Source organism: Acinonyx jubatus, chromosome D1 (genome assembly GCF_027475565.1).
Source record: "Acinonyx jubatus isolate Ajub_Pintada_27869175 chromosome D1, VMU_Ajub_asm_v1.0, whole genome shotgun sequence".
In the NCBI taxonomy this organism is placed as follows: domain Eukaryota; kingdom Metazoa; phylum Chordata; class Mammalia; order Carnivora; family Felidae; genus Acinonyx; species Acinonyx jubatus.
This window is the reverse complement of record NC_069390.1, coordinates 1140170-1160800: the sequence shown is the minus strand read 5'-3', so window position 1 is coordinate 1160800 and position 20631 is coordinate 1140170. Positions and strand designations below refer to the sequence as shown.

The 20631-nt window shown below is 63.7% G+C and overlaps 1 protein-coding gene and 1 long non-coding RNA gene across 2 annotated transcripts in view; one reads left to right on the top strand and one right to left on the bottom strand.

Annotated features, from left to right (window-relative positions):
* Positions 1 to 13636: 13636 nt before the first annotated feature.
* Positions 13637 to 14406, bottom strand: LOC113596794 (uncharacterized). The gene is made up of 2 exons (XR_003417629.2): positions 14059 to 14406; positions 13637 to 13866 (listed from the first exon to the last, which is right to left on the bottom strand). It is a non-coding gene; the product is annotated as an uncharacterized LOC113596794 (long non-coding RNA).
* Positions 14407 to 17857: 3451 nt separating this feature from the next.
* The window catches only part of MOB2 (MOB kinase activator 2), a 74306-nt gene continuing 71532 nt past the window's right edge, over positions 17858 to 20631 (top strand). The window contains exon 1 of the mRNA XM_053202738.1: positions 17858 to 18014. Within this exon, the coding sequence (XP_053058713.1) occupies positions 17998 to 18014 (17 nt within the window). The 5' untranslated portion in view covers positions 17858 to 17997. The remainder of the gene's footprint in view (positions 18015 to 20631) is intronic.

The window sequence follows — 20631 nt, the reverse complement described above, 5'->3', positions numbered from 1 at the left end:
CGTGATGCAGCTGGCTTTTTAATTATTATTCAAATAATTTGTTGAAGGAATACACACGCGTGCTACAAGGACCAAAGGCCCCCAAGGGTATCTGGTGGAAGGCACCAGTGCGACTCACCCACGTTTGTCCCCAACCACTGGGTTCCCACAAGGGCAGCTGGGCTGCTGCGGCTTACGTGTGTCTGCACTGACTGCAGCGGGAGGAGTGCCGGCTGTGGGCTCCGTCAGCCGCTACAGCCCGGGCTGAGGTTACCCCACCATGTGTGGTCACAGCCACAGCTCCGACCGTTCAGGCAGGGCTCTCCTGGGACAGATTTTTAGACAGGACTCCTCTGGGTCACTCCAACGCTCGCTTGGCCATTACTATAACAGCAGCCCCTGGGTACTGAGCTCACTCTGCCAAGCATCGCTCCAGATTATTTCCCGGGAACGTAGCTACCCATGTCCAGGTGAGCGGTCGGACCGATCGGTGACCTCACAGGGCATCGGACCCTTCTCGCAGGCCTGGCCTACTTATTCCTAGGGACGCTTCCCAATTTCCAAGCAGCAGAGAGCCCAAGCCAGGGACACAGGCCCGACCCGTGTGGGTGCGTGTGAGCACGTGTGCGCGTGCGCGCGTGCAGGATGCGTGTGTTTCAGGAGCCGGGAGAGAAGAGGAAGCAGGAGGTGGGGGGGTGCTGAGCCGGCCCCTCTCTGGGGGCTGCCAGAGGAGGCAGGGTCCTTGAGTCCAGCATCCTAGGAGCCCTCAAGAGGCTGAAAGCTAGAAGCCTTGGGCTGCCTCTAAAGCAAGGCTATTTTTAGCTCAAGAACATCTATTTATAAGTCTGGCAGCCCCTTGGAGTCAACAAAACCAGGACTGGGAGAAAGCTGTCTCAAGCACGGCATGGTCTCTCCCACTCTCCCTAAGGCAGGAGAGCACCTGCAGGTACAGGAGGCAGGGTGATGGGGCCTCTCCCAGGCTGGCCGGCTGGGGCACAGAAGGCCAGAGGACACTGGGGGGGGGGGGGCGGGGTGCATAAGAATTCAAGCGGGGTGGGGGACACCTTTTGCCAAGTTGACCAGGCAAGGGGAGGTCAACTTGCCCAAGAGCTGAACCAAGCAGGTAGTGAGGCCAGACTGGAACACAGGTGGGCTGGCCTCCACCTGCTCTTGGCCACACGGCCCGGTGCCCATCACAAGGGGTCTTCTGTAAACACTGGGCGTCCTGCCGGCTTCTGCCTCTTGCTCCCCTGCCTCCCTAGGTCAAGAGCTTCAGGCTCTTGATGGGTCTTGGGTGGGTGAGTTGACTGGTCAGTAAAGGCCCAGACTTGTGTGGGTCTGGGCCTGTGGGTTGTGATGCTTTCGGCCGGGGGTACCCGGGGCCCTCACCTGGCCCGCACTACTTGGTGGCCCCCACGGGGCCAGGGTTGTGACCACACCGGCCCTGCCAGTCCTTACAATGACCACAGAACACACCTCAGCAGCAGCCATAGGGGCACTTGGAGGAACACTTACTGCCCACAGGTCCTGGCAGGTGCACACACACCTGGAGCCACACGGCAAGGTCACGGGGAGAGAGGGAGGCAGCGTCTCTAACTTTTTGGGGTTGAGGATGGCGGCTGGGGTTTCTGGAGTGGTCAGTTATCGAGGTCACCCAGGACTTTCTAGAGGGAACTTCACGGGTGGGGCGGCCTGGCTCTGGCTCTTTATCGAGTTGTGTAGCTGGCAATGTGCTTATGTGAGATGGGTGTCTCTGAAGTGAATGCCTCGGCAGTGAAAGGCTTAATGCCAGGCACTTATATTAACAATCAGAAAAGCTACTCATCGGGCACTTATGCTACAGGGGTGGATGGGTGGGTGGGTTAAATGGTTGGGCAGATGGGTGAATAGGGGTATATGGGTGGATGGATAGATGGATAGATGGGTGGATGGATAGATGGATAGATGTACGGATGTACGGATGGACGGGTAAAAGGGAAGACGGATGGGTGGACGGGTGGACAGCAGGTTGACAGATGGGTAAACGGGAGGCAGCAAGAAGGAGGGAAAGAAGGTAGGTGAGTAGTAACATGACATGGTGCACTTCCGCTGGTCTACCTGATATTAAAGCTGGGTCCTAACTTCATTCTACTGCCAGATCATATGCAGGCTTCTAGTCCTTGCTTATAGAAGATGGGCAGTAAGTGTCCAAGGTAAAACCCACAGCTCAGAGCCGGAGACTACTGTATAGACCCAGTTCAACCGTCCCCGAGGCCCAAGGAGGCGTTAGAAGAGAGACAACCGGCCCAAAATGGAGTCACCTGTGCTAAGCTCCCAACCAGCAAACAAGACTTAACATCTAACCCAACTGCACTTACAGCCCCTCCCAGGAGTGAACTCAGTCTGGAATTTCCTGGTCAGCACCAGTGAGGTCATCTGCCGGATCAGACCCCTCCCTTCCTGAAACAATCCACTCGTTCAACCTCCTTGTCCCCTCCAGCCCTTCTGCCCAGAAAAACCTTCCATTCTATACAACTCCTCAGAGCTTCTTTCTACCTGCTAGGTGGGGTGTTGCCCAATTCATGAATCTTTGTATGAAGCTGATTCCACCTCCAAATTTATCCAGTCGAATTTTGTGTTTTAGCAAAGGGAACTGACATTCCGACGTCCCCCAGAGTTGGGACAGAGTTGGGGTAGGCTGTTTCCTGATCTCTGGGTGCCACTCATCCCAGCTAGCAGTCCCTGGAGGTGTCCTGAATGGGGCCAGCCTCAGTGGCCCCTCAGGCCCCTTCCAGCTCAGACCCTGCTTCTGAGGCTCAGACCTGAGGGGCTTAGAGGAGGGGAAGCTTGAAGCCACTGGTTCTCAGGAAGGTGGGGGGCTGGCCTCTGAAAGCCAGGTTGGATTTGGAGCCGTGTGTAGAGGGGACAATGCAGCCAGACCACAGAGAAAGGGTGGGGGTGGGGCTGCATGCTTCAGCGGGGCGGAAGCTGACTGCTTCTGGCCAATGGGTCCAATGGGAGGTGCGGTGCGAGGCTCAGAAAACCGGTGGGAGGGGGTGTTGGGAGGTTGACCTGTTCTCCAGAAAAGTGGTCCTTCCTGAGAAGCCATGGGGCCTCCAAGGGTCAGAAAAAACGGAAGCTGGCAGTTGGGTGTCCCATTCTCCAGAAAGGGGTGCTGGACAGACAGGCCGACTGCCAGTGGAACTTCACAGGGCGTGTCTTGTGCACCTAGCATGAGCACTCGGGAACCAGTTCTCCCTCCGTGGAGGGGCTCCTTCAGCCAACCCCCCAGAGTAATCTCAGCCTTCGGTGGGGGGGGACGGTGGCTAGGCTGACAAGACAGTCCCAGGGCCTCCTCCCGGCCCTGGGGTTGGGGGTGTCTCCAGATAGAAGGTCATCTCTGAAGGAGTGGGCAGGCTTTGACAAGGGTGCCGATAGCTTGATGAAGGCAAGGGGACGGGAGTGGTTCCCCAGAGGACAGACCCGAGGCAGGCAGGCTGAGACCCGAGGCAGGCAGGGGCCAGTGCCCAGAACCTGAGGAAGCCTTGGTGGGCTGGGGAAGGACAGTGCCCCGTTGCCAGAACACACACAGGCCACAGGGCAGGGTGATGCCAGGGTCAGGCCTTTGTCAACCGGGCAGATGCCTGGAGAGCCCCTCTAGCCTTTCCAAACCGAGCAAATCTTCCAAGGACCATGTTCCTGGGGAGCACCAGGGGAAGGGAAGGGCTGGGGGCGGGGCCTCAGGAAGAAGAGCGGTGGGCGGCGCGGGACCCCGGGACCCCCCGTAAATCGGACGGGACTAGAACACACTGGCGTTCGGACGAGGGACCTTCATTCCGGAGGGAAGAGGCAGAGGCCACGGCGGGCTGCCCTGTGCAGCCCGGTGGGAGGCTGCACCCCTTTTCTTTGCAAACACCAAAGGTGAAACCACAGCGGCAAAGGCCTTTCCTCAGGGCAGCCCAGCGGGGTAGTTCTGAGGACCGAAGGGAAAGTTGCCCCCTTGCCGCCACCACCCCTGCCCCCATCTCGAATGAGGGGGCTGTCTCCCCCAAGCCTGCCTCGGGTGCTGCCGCGCCCAAGGTGGGATCCGCCACACCCCGGGGCACTCACGCACACCTGGGGCAGCCCGGGGCCCAGCAGGCCAGGTAGCTGCCCAGGCGGGGGTGGTGGCGCCCTTGGCTTGGGGCCGGCGGGAGCCAGACTCAGCCTGACGCAATTGTCGGACGTAGCTATAAATAGCCAAGGAGAGCTTGAAATAGAAGTGGGGGAAGAGAAGGGGGAGGGGGCCGGACTCCTGGAGCCGGTGGAGGGGAGAAAAGGCCAGAGCCGCCCGAAGCCCGGAGGAGGAAGACAAAGCCGGGTCCTAGAGCGCCCCACCCCCACCCAGCCCGTCTAAAGGGGTGTTTGCGCACAGAAGCAGCTGGGGAAGAAGGGTGGAGTCAAGAACCCTGCCGGCCCAGGGCGGGGGTGGCGACCGAGGGCCACAGCCCCCGCTGCCTGTCCCAGGTGGAGAATTGGACCCTCTTGATGCCTAACGGGACGGGATTCCGTGCCCCTCCCTCCTCTGCCCCCTCCCCAGTTTAGCCCCTGACCCAGGAGCCCCTTCCAGCACCCCTCACACAGCTCCCAGGGACTGAACTAGTCTGCCCAGGAGGGGGCTCCACTAGGCGTCCCGTGCTTGCAACGTGGAGCCCCAACGTGCTCTGGGCTCAGAGGCAGGAGGACCTGTCCAAGGTCACGCTGGGCTGATGCCGAGCGGGGATCTTTTCTCTCTTCCACCTGTTTATTTGGGGGGCCTGGGGACTTAGTCCAAGACGGGGAACCACAGGCCTGCAGGGCTGAACCCCCACAGTGAGGCCCAGAGGTGGAAGGGAGAAACCCAGGGCCTGCTCTCTGCACACCCGCCCCTCCCCGTGCTCTCTGCCCAGGTTCCTGCCCCAGGACACCCCCCGCCACGCGCCCGCCCCTCTCTGCTCCCGATCTGTTGGTGGTCAGCCTTGGGGAGGAGCGTGGGCAGGCTGGCGGCCGGGTGGCAGGCGTTAGGGCTGATAAAGAACGAGGGGACGTCGCGGGCGCAGCAGATCAGGCCCTTCTCCGCAAGTGGGCCCTAATGGGAAACTGCAGGAGGGGCAGGCTGGGGTGGGGGAGGCGGCGCTCGGCCCTCACCTCTCCCGGCAGGTGGTTGGCTGCCCCACCCTCCCCGAAGCCGAGGACCCAGTTGGAGAAGGGGGCAGCCGCTCCGCCAGGGGGAGGACGGGAGCGGTCCCGGCGGCGCGGGCGGGGTCGCTGGGATGAACGGTGACGTCAGCCCAGGTGAAGGGCCGCTCGGGGCCTGGCAGCTGGCGCGGGAGCAGCCGGCCTCTGGTCCTGGGCTCCCCACGGAGCGCCCCCACCGCACTCTGGCCCCCGGGTCCTCCTCCCTAGAGGCCCGATCCCACCCCCGCTCCCCGCGCCCGCACTGCCCCCCGCAGTCCCGGGCTCCGAGGGTCGAGAGGTTGGGCGCGGTGGGGGCGCCGCACCGCCCGCGATGAGCTCACGCCGGGAAGGGCCGCGCCCACTCCTGGACGCCCGCCCGCCAGGCCGGCCGCGGCGCCCTTCATCCTCAAAGCGCCGCGCGGGTGCTCCCAGGGCCCCCCCGCCCCCGCCCCCGCCCCCGCCCCCGCCTCCGCGCGCCCTCGTCGGCCCCGCTAAGAGCGCAGGGCGGGCGCGCAGAGCACCTGCTCGGCGTGGGAGCCCGAGGCCCGCGCGCCCCCACCCCGCGCTCCAGTCATGGCCCCGGGTGGCCGAACACCTGCTGGGCAGGGCGGCGAGCGTCCCCCCAGAGGGTGCCTTTCAGACCCGGGGTCGCAGCGTGCGTTCCTCTGGGCCTCGGGCTCGGATCTGGCCCCGCGGGCCACCCTCCTCGCGCTCCCGGAGCCGCGAGGGCCGACGGCAGCCCGGCAGCGCCATCTGCTGCCCGCGCCCGCCAAGAGGGGGCGGCCGGGTTGCCAGCCGAGCAGCCCCCAGCCTGTGCACATCCCACCTGTGTGTGTGTGTGTGTTGGAGGGGGGGGGTTGGGTCTCCAGCGGCCTTGAGCCCCGAGGCTCCCACCCGCCCCTCTTCTGAGGGCCTCGCCTCGTCCCAACCTCAACTGCCCTTGAGCGGCTCTGGGGCTCCAGGCCCCACAGGAAGGTCAGCCACAGCCGTGGCTCCCGGGACACTCGTGCAGTCGACTGCCCCAGCTGTATCACCAGTCAGATTTCATCCTCGACCTTCAGACCAGGAAATGCCAACACCGGCTGGATCTCAACACCTCCAACTCTCTTCCCTGCCCCAGCCCTCACCCCTGCAGCTCTAGTAAGCAGTACTGGGTATTGTTCTTGACTCTTACCTGCCTCACCACCCCCCCCCCCCCAGCCTCTGCACCTCTCACTGGATGGTTCCACCTGCCGCCACCCCCACCCACCCATCCTCCAGGGCTGTCTGCAAAGCACCCTCCTTTTCTCTTCCTAGAAGGTGCCCCTCCCCTGGTCTGCTGGCATATTCCATGCCCTCAGCGGCCTCACCCGGTCCTAGATGTGTGGCCTTGCTAGGGTCCCCTCCTTGCTGAGGGGACACACAGTGTCCCCCTCTGTTGGGGGCTTGCCTCTGTCCCCCACTGTCCAGCAGAGCCTAAAACTGAGAGTCCCCAACTCTGCCCCCACACTCCATGGGGTTCTCCCTATGTCTATGTCCAAATGTCCCCTTTTTGTAAGGACACCAGTCATGAGATTAGGATGCACTGTAATCTTATCTTAACTAATTTCATCTGTAAAGGCCCTAGTCCCTAGTTCCCAGTCAGTTCACATTCTGGGGTCCTGGGGGTCAGGCTCACACATATCTTTTGTAGGAGGGACACAAACCAGCTTATAACAAGGATCAGTGGAGGAAGGGAGTTACCCACGTGCACTTCAGGACCACCAGGGGGAAGCCACTCAGCCCTCTCTTGCGGCCCTGCCCAGCAGCCTGCCCTGGGCACAAGGCTCTGTAGCAGCGGGTCTGCAGAGCAGCCTCCAGGGCTGACTGGTGACTTTGCAGACCAGAGCAGGAGAGACATTGATCAGGAAAAGCCATCAGGGGCCATCTGGCTCAGGGCTTCTCACCCGGACACCTTTCAGGGTCACCTGGCAGCATCTTTGCATGCCGATCCCTGGGCCCCACCCTGACCCCCAAAGTCAGACTCTAAGGGGGGGGGGCAGGCATCTGTGTTCCGAAAGTTCCTCCAGGGAGTTTGCTCTGCTAATTGATGGGGGGATCCAGCATTGGGACCCCTAATCTAGTGGTTCTCACCCATTTGATGGAGGGGATGAGGGGTGAAGCCGAGCTGGTTAATGGCAGGCCAGGAGGAAGGCCATCTCTTGCCTCCCTCCCAGGCCTGATCCTTCCACTACCACTTGCCCAGGGCCATCATCTAGGGACCCTCAGCCTGCCCTGCCCCAACCAACCCTTGGACTGGAGCTTGGGAGGGCTATAGAATAGATGATGAGGGGGAGGAGCCTTGGGAGTGGAGCGGCCCCTACCCCTGGCCTCAGGCACCTGCACATTCTTCTGGCTGGTTGGAGCCCAAAGCCACCCAGTAAGGGAGGGGTTAGGGAGCGGTCACGTGGGAACCCCTGAAAGGGGTGGGTGAGAGGCAGTGAGACCTCTGTGGTCCCTGTCACCTTGTTCACCCTCTTCCTCCCCCTTGGGAGGAAGCCCCAACCGGAGAGGAGCTGAGGGCGGCTTTTCAAGGCCCCGCTGAGGTCTTTGAGCAGGAGGCCCAGCCATCCCCGCAGTGGCCAAGCTGCAGCCCAAACTGGGGACAGAGCTAGCACCCTGCTGTTCCAGCTCCCTCCAAGGCACCCATCCCCCCCCCCCAGGCCTCCCGGGGCACAAGGCTCCCACCAGGACGGCCTCTGCCACACCAGGCCCGGCTCCTTGCTCTTGGCTGCTGCCAGTGGGGTCCACATCGGCCCCAGGCCTCCTGAAGAACTCAGCTGGCCGGCCAGCGCCCAGCCCGTCCCATGGGCCTCAGGGGCCCCAGTGGGAAAGGCAGTGGGAGCAGAGCTGGTGGCCTCCTCCCGACCGTGAGTGAGAATCCATGTCCGGCCTGGCTCCACCAACTCCTCACCGAGCCACCCCGGGCAAGTGCCCCCTCGCCAGGCCTCCGTGTCAGCCCACGAGATGGGAGTGGGGGCAGGGAGGGATTTCGCTGCCTTACTTTTCTGCTCCCACCTTGTGTGCATTTTTTGGGGTTTACTAACAAGTACTGGGCCACTGCATAAAAGAGACCCTTCAGCCCCCCAAGTTCCCCTGCCCCCCAAGTCCCCCCACCCCTGCCCTCATACAATGGCAGATGAGTGGCAGGGGCCATGTGGCATGCCACCACAGTGAATCCACGGTTCCTGTGACAGGGAACGTGCCAAGATGCCGCCACTTGAAGGAAGTAGTGCCTGGAGGAAGGGGCATCTGACAGAGGCCTTGAGGGATGAGCAGGAGTTCTCTAGAAGGTAGGGCATTGCAGAGAGATGGAACAGCATGTGCAAACTTCTATAATGTGACAGAGCATACTGGTTCGGGCCACACAGGTCATTTATTGACCAGGCATCTACCCTGGGTCAGGTGCTCTTTGGGCTACAAAGCAGGGTTCGTGTGGGGAGAAGAATGGGGCTGGGTCAGCCCCTGAGGGTGAAGAGAGCCGACCAGGCCGGCACCTCAGAAGGGTTGCTGGGAGGCTGGCATCGCAGGTCCAGGAAGGAGTGGTGGTTCTCCCACTGGGTAGAGGTGGCAGGCTGGGTGGCGGGCACGGACCAAAGGGCAGTTCCTAACCCAGCAGGCCAGAGACCGCCCTGCTCCCAGGTATGGCCTGCAGGTGACCCTGTGGGGTTGGGTCCTCAAGGGGCAACCTGAGGGGTCTCCACCTGCTGCCTGCCAGGTACTCTGTCCACGTGAGGTGGGGCAGGAGCTGGCAGAAGGCCTCACCTGGATCTGGAAAGACAGTTCTGAGGATGGCTGGGGATGCTGAGAGAGAATAGGCATGATGGTGTGCGTGGGGGGGTGACACTTCCTACCAGGCATTGGGACAGTGGGTCACGGCTTGGCCCGGGAAATCCCCAGGAGGCGGGGCTGGATGGGGACCTCTCCAAAGGCCAAGGCGGGGCAGGGGCAGGACCCGCCAGGAGGAGAGGCAGAGGCTGGCCAGGGCCAGGACCTGCTGGGACCTCCGGGCCAGCACTGGAGGAAGGCTGAAGACCAGCGCTGGGGCAGGTCGGACAGGCAAAAACACTGCAGATTCGTCTTCCTTTGAAAAACTGGGAGACCTGGCGAGGCTCGGCCTGGGGTCCTTGGCAGCAATAACCAGTGGGAGATCATCTGGATCTTGGGGGCCTTTGCTGATGGGACAGGGGAGCTAGGAGAAACTTACCTTCATGAGGTCATTTCTTGCCGTCCTGAGCTGGACGGCAGAACAAACAATAAAATGGAAAACGTCCCTGTCTGCGGGAGAAAATCTACCCGATATTCAGGCCTGTGAAGACAGGATACGTCTCCCGTGCTTAGTCTTCTGCCGCGGAGGGTCCGGGAAGAGGGAGTTCTTCTAGGAGTGAAGGTCCAGGGAGAGCCGAGGTTAGCAGCGCCTTTGAAAATCCCAACAGGTGGGGCACCTGGGTGGCTCAGTCGGTTAAGTGGTTAAGCGGTTAAGCGGCCGACTTCAGCTCAGGTCATGATCTCACAGCTCGTGATTTCGAGCCCCGCGTTGGGCTCTGTGCTGACAGCTCGGAGCCTGGGGCTGCTTCGGATTCTGTGTCTCCCTCTCTCTCTGTCCCTCCTCCGCTCATGCTCTGTCTCTCTCTGTCTCAAAAATAAATAAACATTAAAAAAAAATTAGAGAAAATCCCAACGGGAGATTCAAGCGAGTGGAATTCAAGTGATTCACCATTTGGGTGGGGAAAGTTCCAAGTCCCGCCTTAACGATTCATTCCTTAAAAAAAGAAGCTTGCCTGTCACCTCAGAAATTGGTGGTTAGTTAATGACAAGTCACATCTAGATTAATGACACTCGGCAAATCTATAAGTCTTTGGGGACTTCCAGAGTCCCATCTAAATCCCAGGGCAAGCATGTCATATGTGAGGAAGGAACCACCCCTGTTACGGGCTGAACTGTGTACCCCAGAAGAGGCATGTGGGTGTCCCAACCCCCGGACCCTGTGAATATGACTTTATTTGGAAATAGGGTCTTTGCAAGATAAGACACGGTCATTAGGGTGGCCCTGACCCGATGGCTGGTGTCCATATGCAAAGAGGGAAGTTTGGACTCAGACACAGAACCCACGCAGGGGGAAGGCGGTGTGGAGAGGGCGGCAGAGAGAGGATCGAGCGGTCCACAAACCAGGGAGTGCTGGCAGTCACCAGACATGCAAGGAAGATCCTGCTGCCACCTCGATTCCGACTCCCAGGCCCCAGGACTGTGGAGCCATGCACTCCCATGGTTTTAAGCCACCCAGTCTGTGGCCGTTTATTACAGCAGCCATAGGAAACTGACACAGCCTCCCACCAAAATCCGAATTTGTTTTTTTCCTAAAGGTTGGATCTCCACCCAGAAGTCCCAAAGTGACAGCCAGTATCCTGGGGGGAGGGGGTGGCTGGCACATCATCTGAACTCAAGCATAACGATGAGACTTCGGACGGTGAAGAAAACACGAGAAGTCCTTCATTCGAAAGGTCCCACCCTTCTTTAGGTGCCGGATGCCCTCAGGTGAATAAGCAAGGTGGATTCCGGGAGCGGAGGCACCGGCTGGCGCAGGTTCTCCGTGGGTGCCGGCTGGCCGAAGCTGTGAGCAGGGGCGTTGCAGTCACCTGCACGTTCCAGGATGGAGGAGGAAGGAGACCTGGGAATGCCAGGGGGGAGGGGGGAGGGGGACAGACCCGGCCCTCAGGCGTCCCAGGGTGTAACCTGGGCCAGCGTGCTGAGCCACACCTGTAAGAGAGGTCCCTGAGGGCCCCCGCCTGGGGGGGTAGCAACGGGGTACACGGAGCATGAGCCTGGTGCCTGGCGGGTGGCGAGCACCCCGGAAGCGATCCCAGGTGATATCGGTTATTGGTGTCCCTGTTGCTACCTTGGCCCTGAGCCCTGGCCGCCCCACGGGCCCCAAGTCCTCTCCCTTGGCACCTAAGCCAAGTGCACCACCAAGGGGCTTCCTGCTTTCTGCAGGGGGAGGGCGCTGAAGCCACTGTCACCCAACACCCAGGGAGGAGAGCCCCGCTGGGAAGCAGGGCACAGTGGGAAGATGGGGGGCTTGGGAGCAGAAGGTTCTGGGATCCCATCCCCCTTGGGCCGGTCCCCGCCCCTCGAGGAGCCTCAGTCTCCTGCCTGACGACCACCGCCCAGACGCCGTGGGGTTTAAGCAGAAGAGCGCGTACAGGGCAAAGCTGGCCCGCTGTGGGTCTGCAGGAGGGCGTCTCGGTGTTTGCTGAGGGCTTAGGAGGGTTGATGCCGCAGGAAAGACACAGCGGCCCCCCACCACGGAAGCTCTCATGGGACTGGCTTCCTGAGTACCCTTCCCAAAGTGTCCCCCCGCCCCCAGGCCAGCTTCTCAGACAAGCAAATGCTGACCCTCTGGGGTGGTGGGAATGGAAGGGGCTGCCACCCCCCGCCCCGGCCCCCGCTGCCCCTGCACTGCCGGCGCGCACCCTCAGCCTTACTTGGGACTGTACCCGGCACAGGAACCCGCTCAGGAGGCAAGAGGGAGCCATTGTTCTCCGGCCTCCAGAGTGGAGGAGAATGTGTGTCACGAGGCGCGCCCCGTGCCAAGGCCTCCTGGCGGGGCGGCCAAGCACAGGGAGGGGGTGCCCTGGACCGACCCAGGCTGTGGGCAGGGGCCCGGTGGAGGGCAGTGAGTGAGCCCGAGGGACAGACAGAGTCAATCCAGACAGAGGCAGTGAAAGAGGAGGGAGGGCCCCGGGTCAGCCGTTGAGCAGAGACCCCGCTTTCCTCTGAGACTAGGCTGCGCGTTCACGCTTCTGCTACAGGTGTCAGCCTCCACCCGCAACAGGACCATTTCCCTGGGGGGAGTTCCTGCCGGTCCTCGTCTAGAGCAAAGCAGAATTGGGCAAATTCTGTCTCCCAGCCCAGGAGCTCCCGGCTGGCACGGCCCCTTGGAATCTGGGCAGAAGGCGGGTGCCTGGTGGAAAAGGTGAGGTTGTGGACTGGAGCCTCTATGAGTAAGAAAGGAACACAAACTGGGCGGCTTAACACGACAGAAATTCATTGTCCCACAGTTCTGGAAATCGGAGCCCCCGAGTCTTTCGGGCGGGAAGGGCTGGTTCCTCCCGAGGCTGTGAATGAGGATCCGGCCCAGGCTTCCCCCGCCTCGTCCTCCCCTGTGTCCTCACGCTGCCTTCCTAACCCTCTGCTCCCACTTCCTCCCTTTTTATAAGGACACCTGTCATACTGGATTAGGTGCCCACCCTCGTCTCTGTGTCCTCATATGAACTAATTTAATCTGCAATTACTCTCTCTACAGGGAAGGTCCCATCCTGTGGTCATGGGGGCAGGGGACACCCAGCATTCTTTGTCCCTATCATCGGTGTTATTGTGTCTGATGTATTATATGTCTCATTTTTTCCCATTGACTGTCGGCTCTCAATAGCCTGTAAGCTCCATGGGGGTAGATTCTTGTCTGGCTTGTCTGCCCACAGTATTCTGAGCACCTTACGAGTGCCCCGCATATACTTGGCACTCAGTACTTATTTGCCAAATGAATGAAGGAATGAATGGAAAGAAGGAAGAACGGATTGAAAATCCTACAAGTCCGGGGTGCCTGGGTGGCTCAGTCGGTTAAGCGTCCAACTTCAGCTCAGGTCACGATCTCGCAGTTCATGGCTTCGAGCCCCGCATCGGGCTCTGTGCTGACAACTGGGAGCCTGGAGCCTGCTTCTGATTCTGTGTCTCCCTCTCTCTCTGCCCCTCCTCTGTTCACGCTGTCTCTCTCTCTCTCTTTCTCTCTCTCTCTCTCTGTCTCTCTCTCTCTCAAAAATAAATACACATTAAAAAAAAAAAAGAAAAGAAAATCCTACAGGTCCACCTCCTGCTTAAATAGACCGCAAGCAGGGCTTTGTGGCCAGAGAAGTCACAGAGGGGCATGCCACCGCCCAAGACCCGAAGGACACAGACAGCGAGGTTCCTGTCATTCTCATCCTCCCCCCGCCCGCACAGGAGGTGGAGGGGTGTCGGTGATTGACAGTGTGCTTGCAAGTTTAAAAGACACGACTCCAACCGGGGCTGTCCTTCGAGATGTGGTGTCCTTCCTGGAGCAGGTCGGCACATTTGTTACGCAGCTACGGGTCTCACGGACGCGACGCGCCCCGCCTCAGAGCAGCGCGCTGTCCTGTGGCCAGACCAGCAGTGTGCCCCTGCCTTCATGCCGCGGGGTCAGATCGTCTCCTGTTTTCCATCCCAGTTTGGTCCACGCAGATTCTGACCGTCTCGGCACGCCTCAGGGTCTCACACCATTCCACCGGATGATGGCTTCATGCCAACAGGCTGTGGAGCCCAGGACTTGGTGACATTTCAGGAGTTCAGTAGTCTGGGAATGTCAAGATATCCCCTGCAAAGTGGAGGACAAATCTTTACGCCTTGATCACCGTAACGGCAGGAAGAAGAGACATCCGGACGAGGGTATCAATTAGGTAATTGCCTTTTACTTCAAGTAACGGCAACAGGGAAGAACAGTGACATAATCAAGAGTTTTTCCATTAAAAGGAGTCCAGAGGCAAGAAGTTCGGGACTGCTGTGGGGGTCCCAGAGCAGAAGCGGGAACCCCACTCCGTCCTGCTCCTCTGCTTCCTGGTCCTGGCAAGCGCTAATGGAAGAGAGAGATGGGAGGGTCCGGGTTTTGGAGCAAAGCCATGTCACCTGAAAAAATAAATGGCAATTCTTTGAGATGCAAGTTTTGCTTGCCACCGGGCACAATTCAAACTGTACATCAGATGGGGGGGGGTGTCACACGACCATGCGATCTGAGCTGCCCATTAGGGACTGGGTGACACGGGCCGTAAAGTGGGGTGTGCCTAGCCATGCGCCATCATCAAGGGAAAGGGGATTGACCTTGAGCCCAGGTAAATTGCCAGGAGCAGGTAGGCCACACTCCCCATAGGCCCGGTCACACCTGCCCGCTTCCGCACCTCCAGCCTGCACTGGTGAGCTCTCGAAGTTTCCTATGACACATGTGGCAAGGGTTACTCCCATTTCTCCAACAAAGACGCTGAGTCACGGGGACATTAAGCAACGTGTCCAAGTCACCCGGCGGGTTCGAGGAAGAGCTGGGGTCTGACTTCCGGACTACCGAGGGGACGAGGGGACGTGGGACGGCCGGTACACGGCGGGGGCGGGAAGGAAGACGATGTAACCGCAGCCCCTCCCAGGACTCCCATGCCCGGGGAGGGGGGGCGGGGGAGCCGGTCGGCGGAAGACGGCGGTGGCCCGAGGCCGGCGGGGTCAGCGGGAGCTCGGAGTCCTCGGGGATGGCGGTCTAGGTCGCCGCACCAGGCGGAGGTGCAGCCTGACGAGGGGCTGGCGGAGGGCAGGGCCGTGAGAGTGGGCCACGGCCACCCGTCGGGTCGCAGAGATGAGGCCCCCCGGCGCGGGGCTGCGTGTCCTTCCTTTCCGAGAGATGACGGGCTCGGCGACTCTCCTCTTCTGCCATCTCTCTCCTCCCTACTTCAGTGGTTGTCGGTGGCCAGGGTTGCACACGACGCAGGGGCCTTACGGTCGCCGAGCGCGCCTTCCCCCCCGCTGTCAGCAGCCTGGGCGCGGGGACAACGCAGTTAGGGCGAAGCAGCGAAGCGGGGCGGCCTCGGGCCTCCCCTCCGGGGTCCTCGCCTCGGCAGGCCAGGCGGGGTGCGCCCCGCTCTCCAGAAGCGTCCGGCCCCTGGCTCAGCCGAGGCGCGGGAGCGGGAGCCGGGCGACCCCGGCCGGCCGCCCCTGGGCCCCGTGCGGCCACCCCGCCGTCCCCGCCGGCCCTCCTTCGCGGGGGGTCGGGGGGGGGGAAGCAGCCGTGCCAGGCGGGGGGTGGGGGGTCCCGCGGGCCGTCGGCCACTGTCACCCCCACAGCGGCGGAGGACGGCGGCTCGCCCGAGTCGCCCGCGACCGGGCCCCGTCCTCTTGCTCCGCGTTCTTAGCGGCAGCCGCCCCCGCCCCCGCCCCCGACGTGGCCCCAGCTGGCTCCGGTGCCTCGGGCATCGCGCCCCTGCACAAGCCGCGGGCGCCCCGGCACCTCTCCTCAGAGGCTTCCGGAAGGGAAGCCCGCGGCCTCCCGGTTTCCCCGTCACGGTGACCTCAACACGACCCTGGCCTCCCGCTGCCGCAAGGGACGCTGGGAGGACACGGGGTCGCCGGCGGCCCGCGGCTCTGGGGACGGCGGGACAGCGGGGGCTCACCAGGCCCGTCGCCTGGTCCCAGAAGCCGCCCCCCACCCCACCCCGCCCCCGCCCCCGCCCCCGGCCGCGCCGCGAGCTGCCCCTGTCCCCCCACCCCCACCCCCACCCCCCGGGGCTCCCCTTTCCCTCAGACGCCCCTGCGGGCGACGGCGGGCGGGCGGGGGGGGGGGGGCGGGTGGGGACCCGTCTGACGCGTGAACCGTCGCGTCCGCAGGGACCGCAAGGTGGCATCAGGGGACCTGAGGGCAAGGGACTTGGGGGGGCGGGTCCTCTGACAGCGGGAGGGGCTGATTCCCTCGGGCCTGGAGGAGGTCGGTCCAGTGCAGGGGGACATCCGGGGTTGTGAGGGGACTTCCGGGGTGTGAGGGGACATCCGGGTGTGAGGGGACATCCGGGGGTGTGAGGGGACATCCGGGGTTGTGAGGGGACATCCGGGGGGTGTGAGGGGACATCCGGGGTTGTGAGGGGACATCCGGGGGTGTGAGGGGACATCCGGGGTTGTGAGGGGACATCTGGGGGTGTGAGGGGACAGCCGGGGTGTGAGGGGACATCTGGGGGTGTGAGGGGACATCCGGGTGTGCGGGGACACCCGGGTGTGAGGGGGCATCCGGGGTGTGAGGGGACATCCGGGGTTGTGAGGGGACATCCGGGGTTGTGAGGGGACTTCCGGGGTGTGAGGGGACATCTGGGGTGTGAGGGGACATCCGGGTTGTGAGGGGACATCCGGGGGTGAGGGGACATCCGGGGTTGTGAGGGGACATCCGGGGGTGTGAGGGGACATCTGGGGGTGTGAGGGGACAGCCGGGGTGTGAGGGGACATCTGGGGGTGTGGGGGGACATCCGGGTGTGAGGGGACATCCGGGTGTGCGGGGACACCCGGGTGTGAGGGGGCATCCGGGGTGTGAGGGGACATCCGGGTGTGAGGGGACACCCCGTGTTGTGAGGGGACATCCGGGGTTGTGAGGGGACATCTGGGGTGTGAGGGGACATCCGGGTTGTGAGGGGACATCCGGGGGTGTGAGGGGACATCCGGGGTTGTGAGGGGACTTCCGGGGTTGTGAGGGGACATCTGGGGGTGTGAGGGGACAGCCGGGGTGTGAGGGGACATCTGGGGGTGTGAGGGGACATCCGGGTGTGAGGGGACATCCGGGTGTGCGGGGACACCCGGGTGTGAGGGGGCATCTGGGGTGTGAGGGGACTTCCGGGGTGTGAGGGGACATCCGGGTGTGAGGGGACTTCCGGGGTGTGAAGGGGACATACGGGGTGTGAGGGGACATCCGGGGTTGTGAGGGGACATCCCGGGTTGTTAGGGGACAGCCGGGGTGTGAGGGGACATCCGGGGTTGTGAGGGGATATCCGGGGGTGCGGGGACACCCCGTGTTGTGAGGGGACATCCGGGGTTGTGAGGGGACATCTGGGGGTGTGAGGGGACATCCGGGTGTGCAGGGACACTCGGGTGTGAGGGGGCATCTGGGTTGTGAGGGGACATCTGGGGTTGTGAGGGGACATCCGGGGTTGTGAGAGGACATCCGGGCCTGTGAGGGGACATCCGAGGTGTGAGGGGGCATCCGGGGTTGTGAGGGGACATCCGGGGTTGTGAGGGGACACCCGGGTGTGAGGGGACATCCGGGTGCGAGGGGACATCTGGGGTGTGAGGGGACATCCGGGTGTGAGGGGACATCTGGGGGTGTGAGGGGACATCTGGTGGTGTGAGGGGACATCCGGGGGTGAGGGGACACCCGGGTGTGAGGGGACATCCGGGTGCGAGGGGACATCTGGGGTGTGAACGGACCGTCCGTGGCGTGAGGGGACGGTCTGTGATGTGGGGGAACATCCAGGCCTGTGAGGTGACATCCGGGTGTCAGGGGACATCTGGGGTTGTGAGGGGACATCCGGGTGCGAGGGGACATCTGGGGTGTGAGGGGACATCTGGGTGTGAGGGGACATCCGGGGTTGTGAGGGGACATCCGGGGTTGTGAGGGGACATCCGGGGATGAGGGGACATCCGGGGGTGCGGGGACACCCCGTGTTGTGAGGGGACATCCGGGGTTGTGAGGGGACATCTGGGGGTGTGAGGGGACATCCGGTGTGAGGGGACATCTGGGGGTGTGAGGGGACATCCGGGGGTGAGGGGACATCCGGGTGTGCGGGGACATCCCGGGTTGTGAGGGGACAGCCGGGGTGTGAGGGACATCTGAGATGTGAGAGAACATCTGGGGTGTGAACGGACCGTCCGTGGCGTGAGGGGACGGTCTGTGATGTGGGGGAACATCCGGGCCTGTGAGGTGATAGCCGGGGTGTGAGGGGACGTCCGGGGTGTGACAGGACATCCTGGGCCGTGCGATTAACTGTCCCGCAGGAGGGAGCGGGGCGTCGAGGCCGCCCTCCGCCCCCATCCCCCGCCACGCCCCGCGCCGGCTCCCTGGCTGGGCGGGCCTGGCCTAGAAGCCGCCGGGACTACGCGTCCCAGCAGGCGGCGCGCGGCGCGTCACTTCCGGCGGCGCCCGCGGCGCGCGTGTGGGAGTGTGCGAGCGAGTGTTTACTTCCGGCCGCCGCCGCCGCCGCGGGCTGAGGGCCGAGCGTGTCGGGCGGCGGGCCCCGAGCAGCCATGGACTGGCTCATGGGGTGAGTGGGGCGGCGGGGCAGGCGGGCCGGGGCGGCGGGGCGCGCTGCGGGCGGCACGGGGTCGGGGCGGCGGGCCCGGGCGCGGCGGGCCGGCCGGGCGAGGGGCGTCTCCTCGGGGACGGGGCGGCGGACGGGAGCTGCCGGCCGCGGGGCTGCGGCGGCGGCGGCCGGCCCGGGCGGGACGGACAGGCGCCCGCCCCCGGTGACCAGCGCAGGTCCGGCGGCCGCGGCTCGCCGCTGGGCGGGGGAGGGGGGAGGGGTTGGGGGAGCGGCCGGGGCTGCTCTCGCCGGCCGCCGCGGGGAGCCGGCCGTGGAAGAAAGAAGTGTGTCGCCGGCCGGGGACGCTCCGCGGGGGAGGGGGCGGCGGGCACAGCGGCCCCCCCCCCCCCGTGCTGGCGCGTCCGCCGGCGGCGGGGCCCGGGCGGCGGGGGCCGGAGGGCGGGGTGCGGAGCAGGGCGGTCCGGGCGGCGGCGGCGGCACGCCGGCCTTCCGTCCCGCCGGCCCTGCGCGCGGCTGGAAACCCGGGAAGCACAGCGTGGCGTCGTGTCCAGAAGTTGCTCTCCCCGAAGCGAGCTCGGGTGAAAACTTTTTTGTTTTTGAGGAACGAGAGGGGCGGGTACTTTTCCCCCAGTGGCGCGGCCCTCGTGCGTCCCCGCCCGACGCTCCAAGCGCCCCCGCCCCCGCCCCGCCGCCCCCGGGGGCTGGGCTGGCAGCGCGCAGGTGCAGGTGCCCGGCCGACCCCGCAGACCCGGCAGGGGGGCGAATGGTCTTCGTGTCCGGGTCCGCGCAGGGCCGGGGGTGGCGGGGGGTGGGGGTCGGGGGGGACGGCGTGCCCCTGCCCGGCCCGCAGGTTGGCCGCGCGGGCCAGTGACGGGGAGACCGGCGGAGGTGGGCACGGGAGGGATGGATCCAGAGGCCAAAGAGAAGTTCGAGCTCGGCAGGGGAAGGCCTGGGCCCAGAGGGCGGGGCTCGGGCCGCGTGGGGCGGCGCAGGGGACCGCTCCGCTGGCCGCCTGGACAGGCCGGCCTCCGTCCTGCGCCTGCTGCTTGGCGGCGGTGTGCCTTCACGCCGTCAGGTCACTCTCCAGACCTGCTTTTCTAACGCCGCCCGGGACCTGGAAACGGCAGGGCTCGCGGGCCAGGTCCGGGGAGGTAGACCGAGGCGGCGGAGAAGAGCGCTTGGCGCGGGGCTGGGCACTGGCGACCGTGGGCTGCCGGCAGGACGGGGATGCGTTTTGTGGGGGGCCCTCGTACCCCACAGGCGCGGAGGGTCGAGGGCAGGCGGCCGCGTTTGCTTATTTGGACCCTCGGACGCTCTCTGCGTGGGTAGGCCGCCCCGCGGCGCTTCGGGGAGTGGACGGCTGATGGGCCGAGTTGACTTCCCGGCGCCGCGGCCGCAGGGCCGGCCCGAGCGTGGGGTTGTTGAGGGAGCGGCCGACTGTCTCGTCGTCGTCTGCGTGGGATCGCTCGGCGCGCCGGCCCACACGGAGCGGGTCCTCCGTGCTGAACACCCGCCGGCAGGCGGTCTTTCAAACCGAGTTCCGAGCTTCGTGCCCCTTCAGTCTCGCGGCCAACGTCCAGAAGCTGACCGCAGTGAGGCTAACCGGGCCCTGTTCTCGAGGCCCTGGGCGAGACTGCAGCCGGGGCGGGGGCGCAGTAAGGTCAACGGAGCCCTCGCCTGCTGGGTCCACGTGCTGCAGGAAGACCGCGCTGAAAGGGACGGGGCCTTAGGAAGGGCAGGAGCGTTTCCTGCCGCCTGGCTGTGAGACCGGCGGTTCCGAGAGGACGCTAGAGGTCTCGGCAGAGGGACTCGGACGGGGTCTGGTTATCTGTGCGTGTGCGTTTTCAGTTGAGTGGACTGTGTATCGCAGGTTGTGAATCAGAAGTTCCTCAGCAGTTCCTTAACCGCGGACCGCCCGCCCCTTTAAAGAAAAGTGGCGCGGTTTCAGTTGTCACGCAGTGACGTCCCTCCAGAGCTGGTCATCCTGGGACGTGAGAGCTGGGAGGGCCCGGTGCCCTGTGCCCCTCCCGCACGTGTACTGAGCACCTGCTGTGGAAAAGGAGGATGCCGAGGCCTTGGCTTTCCAGCTGCAGAGGGAGTGAGCAGCCCGGACCCGGGGTGGCCCTCCCGCTGGTCTCTCCTGGAGGTGAGCCCGCCCACGGCGGGTGAAGAAGCTTGTCCTGCCGGGCACCTTCTGCGTGCTCAGTGCCGGGGCTTTAGTTGCCCATCAGGCCTTTCTCTGGTTTTCAACCTGGAAGAATTGAGGAACTGTGTTATTTTTTACCGTTCCTTGATATTTTTCTCAATTCACACCATTATCAACCAGCTAGTCTGAACTACAGTTCTCTTCTTATGTTTTAAAGAGCTTTTTTTCTTTTTTAAGAAAGTTTCTTTGCCATGGTTCATCTCGGGTGACAAAGCGTGGACTCAACTGTAGTGGCAAGCACCGCTCCCGCCCTCTGTGCTGGCAGCTGTCACGGGCGGAGCAGCCAACGGACGTACTTGTCTGTCACAGAAAGTGCGCTGCTGAGTAACACCGGCGGCCTTATCTGAGGAAAGGGAGGTCTTGCCGGAAACCTGCCGCGGGAAGTTGAGAACAACGCCAGCGTGTCACGAC